The sequence below is a fragment of the Callorhinchus milii genome, unplaced genomic scaffold (genome assembly GCF_018977255.1).
Source record: "Callorhinchus milii isolate IMCB2004 unplaced genomic scaffold, IMCB_Cmil_1.0 Scaffold5, whole genome shotgun sequence".
NCBI classification, from domain to species: domain Eukaryota; kingdom Metazoa; phylum Chordata; class Chondrichthyes; order Chimaeriformes; family Callorhinchidae; genus Callorhinchus; species Callorhinchus milii.
Window position 1 is genome coordinate 30,469,678 of NW_024704746.1, and position 21,457 is coordinate 30,491,134.

Below are 21,457 nucleotides of genomic sequence, written 5' to 3' on the forward strand. Positions count from 1 at the left end.
AACAGAATCAACTATGTTTTACCAACAACTATAAGAAAGTGTTCATTTTGAAGTGCAGCCAGTTTCAAGAAGAAACACAAAGTCATTAAATAGCAATAACAGGTGGAAGGAATATGTATGGGTTCATTGTCATGTTACATTCTGAATGGCAGTTAATAATTAATGAAGTTCTATTAAATATTGTTTGTTGTAATCGGTTTCATTGTTCGTTAACTTTTTACTGTGCTCAATTCACAGAGTAAGTATACCCACCCTAATCATAGAATCATACAGCACAGAAGGAGGCCATTCGGCCCACTGTGTCTGTGTTAGCACTTTGAAAAGAGCGATCTAAATTAATCCCACTCCTCTGCTCTCTCCCCATAGCCCTGCAAACATGTCCTCCCCAAATAATTATCCAATTAATTTGAAACTTATTTTTAGAATAGAAAAGCGCAGGTTTTTCACCTGTTCAAAATTAACGGTTACGATCCTGACACACCAAAATTAAACTCTAATAATCCCCGTATGATTTTACAATACTTGTAAATATACAAATAGCTGGTGGGAGAGAAGGAGATAATGAAGTAACAAACTAATAGTTTAATTTTCAGGTCAAATAGCACAATTTAATAATCCTGTATTCAACTCTAATAATCTCCGTATTATTTTACAATACTTGTAAAGATACAAATAGCTGGTGGGAGAGAAGGAGATAATGAAGTAACAAACTAATAATTTAATTTTCAGGTCAAATAGCACAATTTAATAATCCTGTATTCAACTCTACTGGGGAAAAAAAACTGAGCTTCACCAAATCTTGTCAAAAATGGGAAGTGGTCAACAAATTGACAATGGTGAAACAAAGCTCATTTATTACTTCTGATGTTACACTAATGGCCTATGCTGCCGTTTCCTGAAAAATGAAAAAAAAACACATATTCCAATATAATGATTGAATGAGCATGGTCTTGCAAGCTGTCATTTCAATGACTATTAATTATTACTGCATTGTAATTGCAGCAAAAGAAGGCACAAGCTATTTGGGACAATGTGATTATCTCAAGCAATATATGGTAGTGCAGCATTTCAGTTCCATAATTTCTAATTTAGAGAGCCAAAGCAACAAAACACTTTCCCATAAACGTATAAAGGGACAGGAGGCTTTCCCAATATTCAAAATGTTTCTGGGAGTACACTATGTTTCTTTTTAAAAAAAAGTTTTCATTTCTGGACGGATACTTTTGATATGCTTCTGATAAACAAGTCACATCTAGGTATTAGGAGGGCAATTTTTGACACCAATTGAATTCATGGGGCATGACAGGGAAATATCTGCTGGAAAGCTTTTAAGAAATATTGACTTTCAGTTGTTGGGGGCATTTGATTATTTAATTGTCATTTACTGAACAATAAATCCAGTCAGTTTATTTGATGAAATAGTGAATTCCCCAAATAATTTTGTGACAAAACTCGTACCGTTTCCCGGCATAATAATAATCCCTCCAAAACCAAAAACAATAATAAATTGGTCATTTTCAATCTACGACTGTTTGTGGGACATTGCTGTGCGCAATTGGCTGCCGCGTTCGCCCACAAATATACAGTCAATTCACTTTACAGTCTATTCTGTGAAGCGCTTTGGGACGTCCTCCCGACGTGAAAAGCGCTATATCAAATGCAAGGATTATTATTATTATTATTATTATTATTATTATAATGAGCAGAGACACTTACTGTAGTCGAGCATGGTTGTAAGGAACTTATTGTTATTCAATACATTAAAGTACCAAATAAATGTGCTAGGTTTGTTCCTCTACGGTGGACCTAATTGTGTGCAGAAGCTTCTGGAGACTTATTCCAAAGGTACATTATTGCTGCTCAGAAGGACTGGGTACGATGTTCCGATGTACCGTCCGTGGCGGTACACAACAATCTGCAGGTGATACTCATCCACCAACACCAGCTCACGCGAGACTTTATCCTGGGACAGAAGGAAGCAGATCGTGTAGAGGGCAAATTCAAATTCTGGACTCACCCCAATGAATGAACTCCCGATAGGTTTCACCATATGCTTCCAGCTGAATTGCAGATTCAAAACATGGTCATCCTCATCGGGCTGTAAGGAAACCAGAGAGAAAGGGAGAGAAAAGAAAACCAAAACCAATTTATTCATTAACACAACCAAGTCGTACAGTCCTTTCATATCTCAGGCAGAAGAGTAAAATTCTAAATCAGTGTCTGGCCATTTGTCTCATGCTGGAAGTTTACAATTATCAAGGGTGTGTGTGTGTGAAGTGTTAAGCTTTTTGCTTGGTTTGGAGCATGTGCATCAGATGCACAAAATCAGGTTTATTTACTCTCATGCATTCTGCAAAAAATTCTGAATAGCAGCAGACCGAATACAATAGTATTTGCAAAGATTTACACAGGCTGTACGGCACAGAAACAGGCCCTTTGGCTCAAATAGTCTATGAATGTGTTTATACCCCACATGAGTTTCCACTGACTCCTCACTCCCTCCCAAACCCTCTGTTCCCTTTTCCCTCATGTGTACAACTAGCTTCCTCTTAAATGCATCCATACCGCCTGCTTCAACCAACACTCTGGGCAGCAAGCTCCACATACTCACCACCCTCTGCGTGAAGAAATTCCTCCTAACTCCTCTTTTGGATCCCCTACTTGCTACCTATATTCTTAGGTCCTTGGGATGTCCTTCTGATGTGAAAGGCACTGTACAAATGTAATTTAATATTGTTGTTGTGTTCCCTGGTTACTGACTTGCCTTGAAAGCCCAATTAATCATAATCTCTCAAAATATCTACTAGTCGAGCCTTGAATGTCACTGTCCTTTGCAAGCAAGGATAACAAGGAAACCAAAATTATAAGCAGTTCAAGATTTTTGTTTCACAAAACAAATTGCAACACCCGAGATGGAATCAAACAGATTTTGTTGTGTGCTGACAACAATTGTTCCCACCTTATTCTTGTTCCTTCTTGCCACAAATCCTTTGTAATCAATATTCTTGCGCTTTTCCTGCAGGTAGAACTGGACCCAGTTATGGAGCCCCATGATTTCTCTTCCTCGTTTGGTCTCTCCTACAAAGACGTGCTCAAAACCCGAAGAGTCTGGGCTGCAGGAAACAGGGGGGGTGGGGGGTGAGTGGGGGAGACACTCAGTGGGTTGGCATTGCATCAATTATTTTGCTTAGTTTATTTCCGCTCCAATTTTGTTCCTTTTTTCGACTGAAAAGTTCCAAAGCGCGTTGAGGCACAGTTGTATGGCTACTGGGCTACCCTCTGGTACTTTGCCTAAGAGCCATGACAGACAGAACATCTAGCGGGAGGGTAATCAATCACAGTTGTGACAGCTGAGTCCAACATCCATTCATATGTACTTTCCAGCAGAAATCATTGCATGGGGATCAGAAATAGGAGCTGTAACTGATCAACAATCATTTCCCTCCATAGTCAAGGTAACCGTGGTCAAATGTTGTCAACCCGGCAACCTCAGGAAAGATCAGGGGTTGAACCCCACACACTCCATGTTTGTAATGATTCAGTTACATTCGGATCTTTGCAACATTTAGTGAAATAGGAGACCATGAGGTGCTCTTAAAGACACAAAGTTAATAGTTTACAGCATTTTATGACTATTAATAAGACATTAACTAACACATTTTAAGATTTCCATTCTCAGAGCTTTTTAAAAATGTATTCAAAACTGTCGGGGAAAAAACGAGTTTAATGTTGATGAACGGGAATATATGACTGTAACAATTATAGCTGTGCTATTAAACACATTCGTCATTTAAGAATTAAACAACAGCTGCAAAGCTCTTCTGCTACAAAAAGATCAACATACCCACGACCCTGTCCTCTTGAATAGAGCTGAAACCAGATGCTGTAAAGATGCTGCTTGAATTCCCTCGGATCAGCCTTTGTAAGATTCTTGCTTAGAAGATAATCATGAGTTAACTGAAAAGAAAGTATTTGTGCAAAGATCATTTGAGATGAAGATACCTGACTTTACATTTACTGCTCAGGTTACTATAAATATTGGCACCCAAAAAGAATTGGAAATACTGTACTTGCTTGGGAACAGAATTGAAGGAGATGGTGTGGACTGTAATGAATATCCTCCGTGGCGGGGAGGGGGTGGGGGTGGTAAGGGGGTATGTGGGGTCTCCTTGGAGCTGAACTGGCTCCGAGGTAAGATGTTTGGCAATGCAATGTTAGAATCAGACCAGTCACTGGGGACAGGGACGCTTCTCACTCAGCTCCTGTTAACCCTGCAAGCCAAAGCCCTACCGGGTAGGGTGGTCCTGGCTGGACAAGCAGCGGGAAAGCTTGCCAGATAGTGCTGAGTGGTGTTAGCTGGTTAGACTCCAAAGCGCAATCTGGGGTCCCCAAGCCTTGGCTTTTGTCAGCCCGTGATGAACACTCTGCAGAATTAAACGAGGAGATGGATTTCTGCATTGTTAACCCAGCGGACCAGAAAAAAAGACTGTAGTGAACAAACACTCCACAAAACAATGGTTCTATACCTCAAGGGCCAAGCAGCAAGGGAAGGGCAATTTCTGTCTGTACAAAGACAGTCAGGTTTTAATATCAACAATTTTAGGCCGGCAAATTACACAGTATGCAAATTGTTAGACTCTTAGGAAGGTGAACTATATTGTTTGCAAATTGTTTGCTTCATTATTTCTTGTGGTGGGGGGAGCTCCGCAGGTAGTGTTGCTTGGATTCTCAAACACAGACTAGGTGAGGGTGAAATCTATGAGAGGCAGTTTTTTGCATGATTTGTGGAAAGTGCAGATTTGTTGAGCCTAATCATTGAGAACAGTATAGCGAGATATCTTCTGGGGGAAAGCTCTGCACAGAGAATGACCCGAATCCCAAAGGAAGATTGGGTGGAGTGGAATGCAAATAAGGTTTGCATGGTTTGAAGGTTTTGCATGGCTTATGGAAGAGGAAGCTTAGAACCATAGAAATTTACAGCACAGAAGGCCACTTAGCCCATCGTGTCTTGAATAGCCAAAACACTTCGAACAACGCTGAGGGAGAATTGCCGTTTCTTATAAATACCAGACAAATGAACGGCTGTGTTTTCAAGTGATTATCTGCTTTTAACCCACCTGCATGACTTTCGTTTCCAGAATAGCGTCGAGAAAACGATTGTTCTCCTTTACTTCATCTCGAGTCACCACCTCAGCAACTCCAGTTGACATTTCATAGTTGTCCAATAACGCAATGAATGCTAAAGATTAAATATTAAAATTTTCTTATAATATTCAAATGAAGAGGACAACCTCAAAGAACTTCAAAACTGTATCTATTTTTCATCTCGACAGAAGAGNTTTTTTTAACCTTTTTAACATAAAGGCTCCAATGTCTTTTTTAAACCTCGACTCTGTTTTAAGTGTTGCTGTGCTCCATTTTCCATGACCTGTCTGGATCGTATTGGTTCTTGTCTGACTGATCAACGCCTTCCTTACAGATTTAATTGTTGTGAGATTCGTGGGAAGTAATAGTCTCATAGACTAAATATTTGCCAGTTTTCAGGAGAGTTGAAAACATATGCAAGAAATTTGCATGTGGTTTACCAGTTATCTCTTCAAAAAAACAGAGTAGAGCTGGTAACTTGCTGCTTCCCAACATATTTGTGTTTTCTGCTCCATCCTCTGTAAGATAACTCCATGACAAAATTCTAGTTAGTTGCCTCTATAGCCCGGTCCATTGCCTGTAGAGTGCAGGGTAAAACCTAACTTCCAGCAGCTTAAAGGAACAGGTAGATACATCTTTATTTATATGTAACTCACCTCCTCCAGTTTCTGCTCAGGATCAGCCCAACCCCCATCTTGTTTTCCCTTCAGACTGGGCCAACCTCCCATTCCTTTCCCCTAAACAATCCTGGATATGTTCTCGATTATGATCGATGGAACAGTGTTCCACTCTTCTCTTATCAAGACTACTACATTGTCTGGTAATATTTCCCCTCCCTCTTTCCTCCAGCCTCATCAGAGAAAAGTTGTATCTTCTCAAGTTTATAAAGCGTACAATAGGAAAATATCACAGGAAATGGGACGTAAGCAATCTTAATCTGCTCAGAGCAAAATTAGTGTAAAAACCTCTGAATATCAGATTATTATTATAATAACCTGTATCATTTTTTTTTAAATGGAAGAACGACAAAAATATCCGATGAGATCTTTGTTTATAATTATCGGACTGTATCATAAACATCAAAAATATCACAATTTTAATTTCTCCACAATTGCCTTAAAAGTTAGCAACTATTGTATTTACATTGCAACCCTTACAACATACTTGCATAGGTCTTTGTCTGCCGTAAACGTTCCTCATTCACATTGGAAAACAGTGGTCTGGAAGCACAATCTCTGGCATTATTGCTTCCGTGGCTGACATAAGATGCCTTTCCCTGCAGGAAAAAGAAAATCAGCCGTTACAATGAATTCAGCTTCTACAATGAATTCCATGTGTGACGTAATTAACATTTCCGCCTACATCTTTTGGAGCTCCATCCCACAGCCCCTTCGCCTCGCTCCCTCCCTTGCCTCCTTCAAGGCCCACCTCCCTCCTCTTCGACCGCATCATCGATCACCCTCCTACACCTACCCTCCCTGCCCTCCACCCCTCCTGATCCCAACCCACAGCTTGGGCCAAATCCCTGACTGTCCAGTGCCTTGGGACATTATCCTAGCATGAAAGGCGCGAAACACATGTAATTTGTTGTTGTTTCTCCAAATTCTCTCTCGTTAGCATCCATTCAGCTACAATAGTTTTAAATTAATCAACATTTTGAATTCTTCCCACCTGCCAGGGTGGTCCCAGGCCTCTGTTAACGTTACTTGAGTCTGATATTAAAGGGCAATCAATAGCAAAATGACACTTTTTTCTCCCATTCAACAACTTGTGCTTACATATATTATATATAATGGAATGGTTTAATGCTCAATCTTCAATGGTGGGACAGAAGAGGCAAGCAACAAGTAGTAAGTCCGAGTTTGGGGAAGAGGAGAGTGGGGCCTGAGCATGAAAGGATTTGTAGATCAACACTTGGAACCCTAATGGGTAATGGAATCACTTCAGAATGCCTACTTCAGCAGGATAATTATTTGATGGATCAATTATCAATTTGTTGATTTTTGTTTTGTGATATAGACCGACCCTGTAATGCTGCACTTTAGTGCAGTTGCGGTCGTATACCCAAAGTCTGGTACACTTCTGGCTTTGGGTGCTGACTATCTGTCTTCCGGTGCATAGGCTGTGCACAGGAAACAACATCACTGGGGGCTTCCTTTGCAATAGTGTAGAAAATGTCAGTGGCGATGCCACAAGCCAGAAGCCATGGCGACCATATATATTTGTGCAGCCTCAGTTTATGGATCAAAACTATTACGTTATAATAGGGTCAGTCTGTACCTGTCCAGCGTAATGTGAACTAAAATCATATTGAATTAAAATTTGCTCCTTAAAAAATTTGGGAATAAAGTTTTAATTTAAAAATAATCCCTGCATTTGATATAATGCCTTCCCGTGTCTTCGAGACATCTCAAAGCGCTTCAGAGAATATACTGTAAAGTGAACTCACTGTATATTTTGTGGGCGAAATGTGGCAGCCAATTGCGCACAACAGTCCTGGATTGCGTGACCAAATTATTATTTTTTTAATATATATTTCTTTTAATGGGTTTATTACTCCCAGAAAAGTGATCTGCCAATCCACTAGCAACTGGGTTCCTACTTACTGCTTGGTAACCAGAGGCGTGTGAGTAAGGAAACTTGTCTAACGTTTCGCCCTGCACGGGAATCAAACCCAGGTTCTCTAGTTTGCGAGGTGAGCGCTCTACCCAATACGCTACAGGACTCCACGAAAACACACCTGCACTGCGATTTCATAATCCTTGCATGGTTCAAATCGGTTTTCATCTGCTTTCCAGAGTTCATTGAAGATCTTTGAAAGTTCATGATTTATTTCCTGTCTGGAAAAAGAGTATGAAACAAGGCTATTTTTATGAACGACAAATTAAAACTCATCACTTTTTCCACCCTGACGTTGCCCGCATAGCAGCAAATTACACAGCAAGCAAGCCTGTTATGTATACATCCTTTGTTGATAATAATAATAATTGCATTTGATATAGCGCATTATCACACCGTCAAAATGTTTCAAAGCACTCCATGTGATTTACTGTAGAGTGCAGTGACTGGGTATTTTTGTAGGCAAACATAGTAAGTAAGGCATCCTCAGAAACCACGGCTTTAATTGTAAGCCGTGACTAGCTATGTTAAATTGCACCGACAATAGCAAACAGTCTTGCCCCACTTTCTAAAACTCTGGCAACCTGCCCGTTCCCTCCGCTCGGTAGGCACTGACCTTCTTCAGGTCCCCTGTACCATGCAACTACAAGAAACCGGGCAGCCAGACAGCAGTAGGAGGCTGCTAGTTAGTTATATATAATTAAAACTGCACGTGGATGTATTTATTCCCTCAACATTTTTGAGGAACTACAACCATAGTCAATTTTAGTTTTATAAAAAGGTCAGGAGTGGAATTATTGAGACAATTATATTTCAATTTCTGATTTTGACACATACCATCCATCAATAGTAAGAAAATTGATTGAAGGTTAGGCTGCATGAATAAAATTGTGTAAATATAACATTTTATTAAACATTTTTCTAGCCAGCAAAGAATTTCACTACATACTGTACTGAATATTTCTGCACCATTTCCACAGACAGTCTTATAAAGGAGCTCTAAGGTAAGGTTTAGTTAATATTTACATAGTCATAAAAAGAAATTATTCATATTTGCAGAAAGTTATGGGCCAACTGCTATATTGACTAATATTTTGCTAATCTCAATATCGCCTTTAGAAGGAACAGCAATACAATAATAAGCAGCAGTGCATAAGAGAAATTCATTACATTTTTAAAATTAGATTTACTAATTCCAGACTAGTACCACAACCAATTAAATTTGAAGTTTACCTGAATGATGATTCCCTCTTTTTTTTGCACATTTTGAGATTTCCTTTTAAAAACTAGTTCCTTAAATTACTAACCCTAACAAAGTACTCGTACAACTTTACCTGAACAGCGCTCACAAAAACATTCACTCCTCTTACCGGAACATTTGGTGAACAAGAGAACCGTGAGAATCCAACACAACATTATATCATGCACAGAAGTGTAATCATCGTGGGAAAACTTTAACTGTTTTAAAACATTGACAGAAAAGACAGTACACTTCAAATGTGTACACTGAACACCTGGATGGTTTGGAATGCATCCGTTTGGAAAAAAAAAGAGATAAAGAGAAAACTAATTTGATTCTGTGTCTATGTTGAGATGACAAACCACAGTTTACTGTGTGTTTGGGGTCTTATTATTATTTTTTATTATTATTCTAGTATTTTTCTCTCCAATCCTATTTCAGCTTCGAGGAATTAAAAATAATCCACTGCAAAACGTTTTCATTATAAGCTGCAACATGCACCGACAAATTAATACGTCTCTCGAAGCTAAATATACTTATTATCTACTGACTTTACCCACACCGATCAGCTTCTGATCTACACTTCACTCACTGTGTCTCCCTCGTGATTGAGGTTTAGAGACCACACAAAATCTGAAAGTTACATCAACAGGCAATGATAATACTGCTGAAGAGGATGGAGTTCCTAAAATTAAAAAGAAAAGCAGAAGTTGCTCAAAGGCAGCAACGGATGCACTGCCATCAAAGGAGCTCGTGCTCATCAAAAACCTCCTGGTTTTCACCCAAGAGAGGATTCTTAGCCTATATTTATTTATTCTCAGCGCGGGGGGAATGCTGCACTCTGCGATGCCGTCCTTTGGATAAGACATTAAATAAGGTCCTGTCTCCTTGTTCGGGTGGACATCAAAGATCTTGTGGCACTATTTGAAATGCTATCCCCCAAATTAAATTGGTCATTCACTTCACGTTTGCTTGTGTAACGTTTTTGTACACAATTCGACTATTGTGTTCGCTGTCAAAGTACACAGTCATTACAGTTTTACACTAAATCCTGTAAAGTGCTTTGAAATGTACTCCCAACGTGAAGGCACAATATTAATTGCAAAGTTTTTTTTAAGCATTATACTACAGTGTAAATCGTAGGCAAACACAGGCGTTAATTTTGGCACAAAAACGTCCCACAGTCATGAAGTACAAGACCAATGTTGATCTGGAGCATTGATAGTAAAGCGATCACTGGTAATTGGTTGCCCTCGGTCTAGAACAACGGCCAACGCTCTCAACCAATATTTTTTTGAAAGCAAAAGAAAAACTGTGACCACTAGGGGTTGAATAACAAAGTAAGTCTGCGATAAGTCTAGAAGACGTGAAAAGCTCTATATCAAATGCAAGGATTATTATCATCATTATTATGAATAAGCGTGATTGGCGGCTTGAATTATTCCACCAACTCAGAACGGCGCTCCTCACACACACAACAAAAACCACCACAAAACTCGGTGCCAACTGTCGCCGGAGAGTAAGTGCTCGAAAGCGAAAATAAGCAGCGACTGAGCAGCCACAGAAAAAAAAGTGCAGCGTAGAACAACAGCAGGTGGTGGGTTTGCATTGCAACTGAATAAGAGTTAGTGTGTGCAGCCCTGGGGGGGGGGGGGGGGGGGGGATTTCCCCAGTGATCTAATAGGAGACATATGGTCCCCAGATGAAGAGATTGGAGTCTCTGCACAGCTCCACCACACACACCATACACACACTCCCCCCCACACACACACACTCCCCACACCACACACACACTCCCCACCCCCCACACCACACACACACTCCCCCCACACACACACTCCCACCCCACACACACTCCCCCCCACACACACACACACACCCACATACACTCCCACCCCCCACACCACACACACTCCCACCCCCACACACTCCCACTCCCCCACACACACACTCCCACACACACTCCCCCCCACACACACTCCCCCCCACACACACTCCCCCCCCCCACTCCCCCCCACTCCACACACACACACACACAGTCACTGGGTGTGTCGGTCAGTAACGGATCTTCTTGGAGGAGAGGCACTGAGAGACGCACAGAGAGAGAAAGAAAAAGTCTAAGAAAGTGGTTCCGTTATTCGATCCTTATTCACCGCGTCTGTAACCTGAAGCCATCTGTGCAGAGGGAGACACACAGGGAGACAGAGAGGGAGACACACAGGGAGACAGAGAGGGAGACAGAGAGGGAGACAGAGAGGGAGACAGAGAGGGAGACACACAGGGAGACAGAGAGGGAGACAGAGAGAGAGACACACAGGGAGACAGAGAGGGACACAGAGAGAGACAGAGAGAGAGACAGAGAGAGAGACAGAGCGAGACAGAGGGAGACAGAGAGGGAGACAGAGGGAGACACACAGGGAGACAGAGAGGGAGACAGAGGGAGAGACAGAGAGGGAGACAGAGAGGGAGACACAGACACACTCACCCTGATGCCATGGTCCGCTCTGTTCCACACAACGTCACAAACGGCTACAATGTGTCCCTCCCTCAGCATAGACCCCGCCCCCCGCCATGCCCCGCCCCCCGCCATACCCCCGCCCAGGCCCCCGCCCCGTGCCATGATTGGTTACAGCCGGCTGTCCGTCAGCTCACGCCGAGCGACCGGAACCAATGAGCGCGCAGGACGAAGGGCGGGGGCGGGGTCTGGAGCAACCAATGGGGAGGCGGCGGAGGCGGGACTGGAGGCCGCAGACACACAGCAGCCACTTTGTGTCGAGGAGAGGGAGAGGGGACACAGTGTGTGTTGGGGGCACAATGCTGTCCTATGTGATTGGGGTAAGCGGTGGGAGGTCGTGTTGTTGTTGTTGTTGTTGTTGCATTGGTTTTCTTCTTGACGCGGTGCATATTAGACGGTGCAAACATTCGCGGCGCTGTGTTGTGTTGTGTGTGTATATATGTGTGTATATATATATATATAAAATAATCTTTGCCTTTGATACAGGACCTCATCGGGTCTCCGAGACGTCTCAAAGCGCTTCGCAGACGACGCTGTGAAGGGAATTGACTCGTCCTGTGTTTTTTTTTCTTCGCGCGGGCGAATACGTTTTTTTTCCCGGGGTGGACGGACGGAGCCGTGTGTGCGTGTGTGCGCGCGTGTGCGCGTGTGTTTGCGTGTGTGTGCGTGTGCGTGTGCTGGAAACGCCTTCACGAATGTACTCTCCAGCGTTGTTTGCAAAGGCAAAGCTGTGGCCGCGGGACTTACTGTTTCTTATTTCCCCCTTTCTCCCCCGAGAGAAAAAAAACCGCCGCCACAACTGTTTTGCACCAGTGTTTCCGTTTTGAAACTTAGAAACCCATACGTGGTGTTGATGCGGCCATTGCTAACCTGTTTCACTTGATATCCTCTGGTTGTTTAGTCAGTGGGATTTACTGGGCACTGGATCAGGACAACGCCCCGGGAAGTCATGTCAGAAAGTACATAGTTGCCATTTTTTGTGTGCAAATGAGGCTCGAAATGTATTGGAATAAATGTCTGACTCCACCCAGTGGGTCTGCAAATGCAGCAGCTGTACACTGACGTGGAATAAATAGTTTGAAGCGCTGGAATACATTGGCTTTGATCCACTTTGATCCAACTTGTTTTAACAGCAGTAACAAACGGACTGTACCTGCTGACGGCGTCCTGGTTCCCTTTGTTACTCATTCTTCCAAAACATCATTGGTTGTCGCCACTCCTTTCACTCGGGGAACATCGGCGTTCTTCACGTCCGCACCTTAACCGTCCCCCCAGTGGCGGGTGGGCTTTCAGACATTCTGCCCCCGCTCTCTGGAGCTTATTGGAACTTCATCCCGGAGACCCTCACCTCGTTCAAGATCCCCCTTCAGATGTACCTCTTTGGCTGTAACTTTAGGTCATTTTTTCCAATAATAATAAATTGAAAATTGGTCATTTTCAATCTACGGCTGTTTGTAGGACATCGCTGTGCGTTTCGCCCACAAATATACAGTCAATTCACTTTACAGTCTATTCTGTGAAGCGCTTTGAGATGTCTGGAAGACGTGCAAAGCGCGATATCAAATGCAAGGATTATTATTAAAAGGGAATGAGCAAAGTAGTTGTTGAACCTCATCTTGCAGATCAATTCTTTCTTCTCTTGTACTGGGTTTTGAGGCCCACCCTGGTCTCTGGAAACTCTCTCTAGATTTTGGAATACTGTGACACTATTGCAGAATAAGTTTTTTTTGCTTAATGGCTAAAAACCAGCCCCACTTATGGTTTATTTAATATTCATTGATCTCACTACCTTTTAAGATCCTCTGCACTTCCGTTGTGTAACCTTTCGCGTTTATAATATAATAATTTGATATAGTGCCTTAGCACGTCATTGAGATGTCTCAAAGCGCTTCACAGAGTATACTGTAGAGTGAATTTAAAATTGTTGAATTTTACAATTTAAGGTAAACATTGTTAGTTTGCAAACTGTTGTTTCCAGGTTTGTCAAAATGTCACTGATGTACATTCTTTTGCCCGAAGTATTACATGGATTAAAAACAACAACTTGCACTTATATAGCACCCTCCACGCAGGGTGGCATCTCAGAGCGCTTAACAGCCCAGGGGGAGGGGGTAAGTGGCCGTAAGCACAGTTGAAGAGGAAAGTCTTCAGGCAAGACTTGAAAGAGGGGAGAGAGAGGGGAAGGAGGAGGGAATGAGGGAAATGTTCCAGGGTTTCAGGGCGTAGTCGCTGATAGCACGACCTCCGATGGTGGGGCGGAGGGTGGGAGGGACGAGCAGGAGGCCGGTGCCAGTCGAGCGGAAGTGCCGGGTGGTGGATTGGGGAGGGAGGAGGTCGGAGAGGTGGGGAGGTGCCAGGAGTGAAGGGATTTGAACACAAGAGTGAGTTGGTAAATAGTTGGTATCTGCATCCAATTTTTTTTAAAACAAGAAAAATACCAATCCGTCTTAATTACAATTAATCTGTTTAGGATTTTATTGAACAATGTACTTTTTTTTTCTTTTACAGGTGCTTAAATCATTACTGTCGGGAGTGATTGATTTTCTTCTGAAACTATTTAATCTTAAAGCAAGCGGTCCACCAATCACACTTGAGGATCCAAACCTCAAATATCCTTTAAGGCTGATTGATAAAGAAGTAAGTCATTTGTCTAAATAATAATAATAATAATCCGTGCATTTGATTTAGCCCCTTATCACACTATTGAAATGCCACACAGCGCTTCTCAAAATGGAAAGTGAATTGACTGTATATTTTGTGTATAAACTTGACAGCCAATTTTGAATTTTTGGGGGGATTGTTACGCATCAGAGTGTGAAAATATTCCAGGCAATATTCACAATTAAGCCTTTCCCTTATTACACGAATACCCACATTTTTTAACAAGTGGAATATTGCTGCAGGAATGAAAGGGTTAAAATAATTTTGCTCTGATAATAAACAAAAGTACAAAGCTTTTAGTGGATATAGAGTTCTTGGCAGAACTCCATGTAAAAAGGTTGTCTAGCTACCTGAATATTTACCAGTTCCAAATGAACTAATGGCTAATGTTTGTTTTATGCATTAAAGCTGCATCATTGCCACCTGTCAAGGATATTACTGTGTACATTACTCACTTCAGATCAATTTGATCCACCATTTTACAAATCTCTATGTCCCGATTTAGACAGTGAGTTACCACACAAAGACTTGAAACTACTGGGTACGGAGATGAACAAATGCTTTATGAATATATATTAAATTATTATTCTACTGAACGCTGCTCTGATGAACCTTTCTGTGAAATGTTAGGATGCTTGACTGAGTTTAACATGGGGAGGAACATGGAAAAAGTTCCTGGTTTGTGATGTCAAGGGCCTGAAGTGAAGCCAAATGATTGCTCAAAAAGGAAAGGAGAAAATCAAAGGCTTAGTGTCCTTTGGCACATCTCTTAACCATCAACTTAGGTCTTGTTAGCCTGGCATTAGCCACACAGTGATATAGAGGAGAGGGTTGAACCCAAAGGAGGATAAAACTTAAGAATTTACCATTTTGATGCTCACTCTCTAATCCATTCTGATCAGATACAACTTGTCCGAACATTTTTTTTCTCTCTCTCGGGACGTTTTCAATCAGAACTTTCGCTGACTTCTGAATCCACATTTTACAATTTGGATCGAAGAATGTCAATTTACTTCAGAAAAACAAAGATCATTACCTCTGCCTAACGACTACCATTAGGGCATTGTTCCTTTTCAATAAAAAAAATCAGAACTGTTTTCATGGATGATGTTGGCATACTTAGAAATCTCAAAGAACTGTTGAAACCTACAAAACCCCAGTGACCTGGCTGTATGACCTACCCTGAAATAAATGCTGATTTTTTTTTATTTGCAAAATATTGACTCCCTACCTAATTTGTTTAAAATCAATCACGCTGTAGCGATGGCTTACTTAAGGTAACAATAAACTCTGTGAACTCTCATCTTCTAAAGTACCTGAATGAAATGCCGGATTATCAATCTAACATTACAGTGTAGCATTTTTCACCATTGCCAGTTACATGCCCTAAAATCGGATTATCCTGGCCCCAGCAGCACGCTGTGGCGTTGAAATCAAACTCCTTCATAAACGTGTTTCTGTTTGGACTCCCATCAGATCGTAAGCCGTGACACACGAAGATTCCGCTTTGCTCTTCCCTCTCCACAGCACACTTTAGGTTTGCCTATTGGTAAGTCTGACCTGATTATAATCAACTGTTTAAACCTGACATACTCTTCTTGCTGCACGTTTCAATATAAAGAGCAATCAAGTACCAGCTCCAGAAATTGTTTGGGGCATATGTCCATCATTTTGTTTTGCTACTTAAAATATTAACAGATGATGAGATTTAGAAGGCTTTTTTTTAAACTGCAGTCCATAAGAGATCATCCAGATAAAAGAACCTGCCTGCGAGGTTGCCTGATAGTGGAGCATATTGGTGCGTTGTGACGTGGACACCATCTTGTGATTCCTCTCGCACATGAGCTCAGCCAGGCTCTCTGCAAGTTTCTGAGCAAGTTTCCTTGCTCCGCACACCTCTGTTTACCAGTAAACAGTAAGCAGTAAGCAGGAACCCAGTGGTTAGTCGATTGACGGATCGCTTCTCTGGGGTTAATAATTTAGTCACTCAATCCGTGACTGTTTGTACGACATTGCTGTACGTAATTTGCTGCACAGGGGAAGGGATGGATTAAACCTAGGAATATAAGAAATATATAAAACAGAGAAAATAAGCAGGTTAGTTGTAGGATGTATTAAGAGATGTATTATTCTGTCTGCATCAGACTGAACAATACAATTGTGGTCCTATTCCAGCTGTCCTAGTAGTGCTCACTGCTTGTGCAGACTGAAAGTAAGCAGCTTGGTTTTGAGACTGGTTCAATGGGCGCAATGACTCGAGAGGTGACCACCAGCTGATTATTTTACAGGACAACACATTTACTTATCTGCAAGGATTGATGGCGAGCTTGTTGTCAGGCCATACACACCCGTTTCCAGTGATGACGACAAGGGATGTGTGGATCTTGTAGTTAAGGTAAACAGTCGCCCACAAACACGAATGAAAATGTAAATGTATTCTTATCGGTGATGGCTGCCTTTACCTGGTGGGGATCTTCACCTTAGCTTATTTGAGTGACTGTATTTAGACAGTGAGGCAACAAACCCATTGCACAGGCGAGAAATGCTAAGCCCATTTTGCTGAAAGAATTGTGTTCAGGAAATCCTGTTATGAGCTCAAAGTCCTGAAGTGGGACTTGAATCCATAACCTTCTGACCCAATGTGAAGTGTAGTAACCATGCACCGACTGTGTATTTGTAGGTAACAATACAATTACAACCCTTGACACTGTCACCTCGCCTATATTTTTGTATAACTATTTCAGTCCTTCTCTTTAGGTCTACTTTAAAGGAGTTCATCCGAATTACCCTAATGGAGGTAAGATGTCACAGTACCTGGAGAGCTTGAGACTGGGGGACACTATTGACTTCAGAGGGCCCAGTGGATTGCTTGTCTACAAAGGCAAAGGTAAGAAAATTCAGTAAGAAAATTAGTCATGTATTTAGATTTAAATTATACTTAAGAATCAATGCCAACCTCAAACTGTTACAAGAATATGTGTGTATCTGCTTTATTTGGGTACATTTTAATCATCTTTTTAATATTGATAATATCTAAAAAATCATTTTAACTGCCAGTCCCATAGCTCAGATACCTGAATTTATACTTTTTTTAAAATCAGTTTAGAACCAGTTGATCCATAAATATAACATAATAATAGTAATAGTAATATGATAGTGTATTTGGTATAGCACCGTTCATGTCAGGAAGATATGCCAAATAACTTCATAGGATATACTATAAAGTATAGCGATTGCTTTTTTGTGAGCGAATGTGGCAGCCAATTTGCACACAGCAATGTCACACAAACAACCATTTTTTCGAGTTGAAAATTTTTACATTTTCGAGTTGGGCAAATGGGACCTTGGTTTATTGTCTCATTTAAAGGATGTTTGTGAAGCGATCGAGTCCTAAGCTTTGTCACATGAATCAGTTGTGATTGATTCAGCAAGGTTTAAATATTTTGTTCATCTGCCGTTCCCAGGCCTCAGTCGGTCAGAATAAAGTGTGGTAAATATCAATCTTTCAATGATTTGGGATGCAGGATTGGCCAAGCACTGATCCAAAGCATTTATGACTCTTATCTTTCCCATAGATTCAAATTGCAGCAGTTGGGTTACCTTTCAACTAAACAACAGCCAACCACAACATGTTTTTCTTGCAGCTTCATACACTATCCCAAGTTGTGCTCTGTTTATTCAACCCATAACTGGGTGGCTCATTTTTTCACCCCTTCCCCAATAGAAGCTTGTGATCTTTTTGTAGTAACATTGACTGTATGTAAATTGTATTGTTTAGATAAACTGACTTGCTGCATGGTGCTGTACGTACAGCACTCTCCTGCCCTCTATTGATAAACTCTTGGTAGTGTTCTTATTGATCTGGCATGGAAACAAATATAACTATTCATGTGCATTCAGTGACTAAACATATCTATAATTTAAAGGCCGGTTTGCTATTCGTGTTGATAAGAAGTCTGAGCCAAAGATCAAAACGGCAAAATACCTGGGATTGATTGCAGGTGGAACTGGTAAGTACTGTCAGTTGAATTAATATTCATTTAATACTCTGGTCTAAGTCCTGTCCTGCCTACACTTGTATCATTCCCATCCATGCCAGATTTGCCTGGATCTCTAGCCCACAATTTTTGGATTTTCATTCAAATCTCATCACAGCCTCACTCCACCAATCACTGCAATCTTTAACAGTATTGCATCCCATCCCACAGATTCTGTTGAATCTGGTTTGTTCATACTCACTCCCTCTGTATGACTAGTAGAATAATCCTTGCATTTGATATAGCACCTTATAATGCTGTCTTGACATCTCAAAGCGATTCACAGAATATGCTGTTAAGTGAATTGACTGTGGATTTTGTGGGAGAATTACGATGTTTGTAATCCAGCAACAGCTTTGTTCTTATTGATCCATATTTGTTTTTGCTATTTATTTTGCATTTTGAGGCTAAAACAACATTGCATCATTTCAGGCATAACTCCTATGCTGCAGCTGATCAGAGCAGTTGTAAAGGACCCAAACGATACTACTGTCTGCCACTTACTATTTGCTAACCAGGTAAGCTCGTCTCCTTTACTTTTCATGAATTCGGTTGGTCTTACTTCGAAGCCAGGGAATGTTCCAATATGAACCTTGAACCTACAACCTTTTGACTCTGAGGTTATATATATATATATATATATATATATAAAATATATATATATATGAATATATATATATTGCTTATATAACAATTAATTGGGATATTATGATAATTACATTCAAGCTAACCCAACACAGAAGGATAAAAAGATTAGGATATAACTTACCATTTGATGACCTGCAAGGTTTCCCAAATTGCTGTTCCCAAATCTATTTCTATCCTAACCACTGATAAAGCTCTTAGTAACGGGCACATTTGTTAACAAGAAGATATATAAATGTTATAACTCTTGAGAATAAAACTAGGGGTGGGAGGCAGTAATGATCTGACATTGCTGTACAAGCAGTTAGATTACCAACACCTTGCTACCTAGTGCAAAGAGTTTCTATAAAAGTGGCTCATGTTTTGATACTGTTTTGCAGACTGAGAAAGATATTCTTTTGCGAACTGAGCTGGAAGATATTGAGGCTGAACATCCCCATCGTGTCATAATCTGGTATACTTTGGATAAAGCACCTGAAGGTAAGTAATCAATAGTTAACGTAGAACAAGCGTTTACTCTTTAAGATCCATTTTTTCCACTCTATAAAAACGTTATAAAGAACTTATGAAGGAACAGAGAGTCATATGCAGTGGCTCTCAGGTTAGATCTTACAACTTAATGAAATGCAAGTCACTTTCCTGTTAGAGATTGATATCGGAAATGTTGTCAGTAACAACCTGATCCAGAGGATGACCATTTTTTAACGTGGAGGCCAGCTGGCATCAGCTTCCTGCACACTTGCTCAGTGAATGTTGAGTAATAATACATATGAATCCTTGCATTCGATATAGTATCTTATCACTCAAATACAGGGTTTTCTGTAAAGTGTAGCCATTGCTTATTTGTAGGCAAAAGGGCTGACCAGGTTGGGTTTTCACAAATCCCAACTACCACCTTCTAAAAATGTAAATGTGTAGAGAGAAAGAGCAGGGAATTGGATCAGATTGGTTAGCTCCCGTGGATGAGCTCGCACCAGTTTGGTTTTGATGGGCTGAATGGCTGCAAATGCTGTAACTTCTTTAGTATAACATTAAAACTGCCCTTTACTGGTCTCGTTTCTGCTCTTTGTTTTAAAAGGCTGGAAGTACAGTGAAGGCTTTGTGAATGACGAGATGATCAGCAACCATCTGCCACCACCTGGAGACGACGTTCTAATTCTGATGTGTGGTCCTCCACCAATGATACAGTTTGCGTGCAACCAAAACCTTGATAAACTTGGCTATAGCCCAAATATACGTTTTTTATATTAACACCAATGGAAGAGGGTCCTCTTTGTCAAAGAGGAAAATACGATTCATGGCTAATGTTACTGTTATGTTTATATAATGCAAGTTGGAGGTCAAAATGTCTGCATGCTTTTCAATTACAAATTGTGCAGCAACACAGTGCTATTTTGAATTGTGCTTATTCTGCATTGCAGTGTTTGACTCTGGGTAAACAACTCATTTTAAGCTAATAGATGATGAATGTTGATGTGTGATCAGGGTTGCGTCAGGAGGATTTTGAAGTTCGGCAGTGACTGGGTTTCTTGAGATACAATGCTACATATTCAAGTTCTGTTCCTAAAGTATGCAAAGCGAGAAATCATATATGCACCAGTTATAATTCCACAAAGCAGTTAAAGTAAATTCACACTCATTTGGTTTCCTACACTTTATATGCAAGGGAGACTGTTGTATTTGATTTGTTGTAAATTTTGCAAACATACTCCATATATTCTACATTAATTTTGCATGCAAACCTATCTAGGAAAGGTATACAAGGATGTAGATTACACAAGTGTTTTTTTTCTGTACCATCTTCTAATACCACTGTAAAAGCATATGACGATTTGCATATTCTTATTTCTAGTATGATGTTACAACAAATAATATAAAAAGTCAATGTGTTTTTCTTATTTTTTTTCACTTGTCCATTTACTTAGCTTGATGGCTTACAAAATATGCATTCACTCCGCTTTACAGTGGCTCTTGTGAAGTGCTTTGAGATGTGCTCATGACATAAAAGGTGCTATATCAAGAGCAAGGATGATTAATATTCTTTATCAATTACAAGGACTGATTAATAAGACTGATTAAAAATAACATGGGAATATATTTTCCTTTCAATTTGTTTTGCTGCTGGTCTTTACATAGTCATTAAAGTAGAATCATAAACATTTATGGGATAGGAGTGTATTCAGTCCATTGAGTCTGCACCGGCTCACAGAGAAAAGTGTTCATTCGCTGCCATTTCCTCGCCTGATCCCCATATACTCATTGCAAAAACACTCCTTAATTGTGGATAAAATGACTGCCCAGGAGCTCTTTGGGTACCAGCAGAAATTATTTCCCTATATTACATCTTCTGAAAGTACCGAAATCTAAATAGACAAGTGTCATACGTGGCAGAAATACGGCTATCCATTTTACAACCTTAAAAAAAAGGAAGTATGGCACAAAGGATTCAAGCAAGCCAAGAATATACATTGCACTTTGTACTAAATGGTTGGGTGTTGATCTACTGATGTTGACTTTTCAAACTGCAGTTCAAGCATTTATGATGAGTCATTTGATGAGATGATCCTGCAGTTAAGAGTTAGCAGCTACTACAAT

General features: G+C 40.7%; 2 protein-coding genes across 2 annotated transcripts; one reads left to right on the top strand and one right to left on the bottom strand.

Moving 5' to 3' along the window:
* Positions 1–1,700: 1,700 nt before the first annotated feature.
* On the bottom strand, positions 1,701–11,571 carry endouc (endonuclease, polyU-specific C). The gene is made up of 7 exons (XM_042335683.1): positions 11,490–11,571; positions 7,886–7,985; positions 6,310–6,421; positions 5,118–5,239; positions 3,845–3,957; positions 2,960–3,113; positions 1,701–2,098 (listed from the first exon to the last, which is right to left on the bottom strand). The coding sequence occupies exons 1-7, from the start codon at positions 11,498–11,500 to the stop codon at positions 1,835–1,837; spliced, it is 876 nt and encodes a 291-aa protein (XP_042191617.1). The 5' UTR covers positions 11,501–11,571; the 3' UTR covers positions 1,701–1,834.
* A 144-nt stretch (positions 11,572–11,715) lies between these two features.
* On the top strand, positions 11,716–20,760 carry LOC103179894 (NADH-cytochrome b5 reductase 3). Its single transcript, XM_007895410.2, has 9 exons — positions 11,716–11,839; positions 14,028–14,156; positions 15,657–15,729; positions 16,469–16,575; positions 16,938–17,067; positions 18,107–18,190; positions 18,650–18,735; positions 19,243–19,342; positions 19,941–20,760. The coding sequence occupies exons 1-9, from the start codon at positions 11,720–11,722 to the stop codon at positions 20,111–20,113; spliced, it is 1,002 nt and encodes a 333-aa protein (XP_007893601.1). The 5' UTR covers positions 11,716–11,719; the 3' UTR covers positions 20,114–20,760.
* Positions 20,761–21,457: the final 697 nt, after the last annotated feature.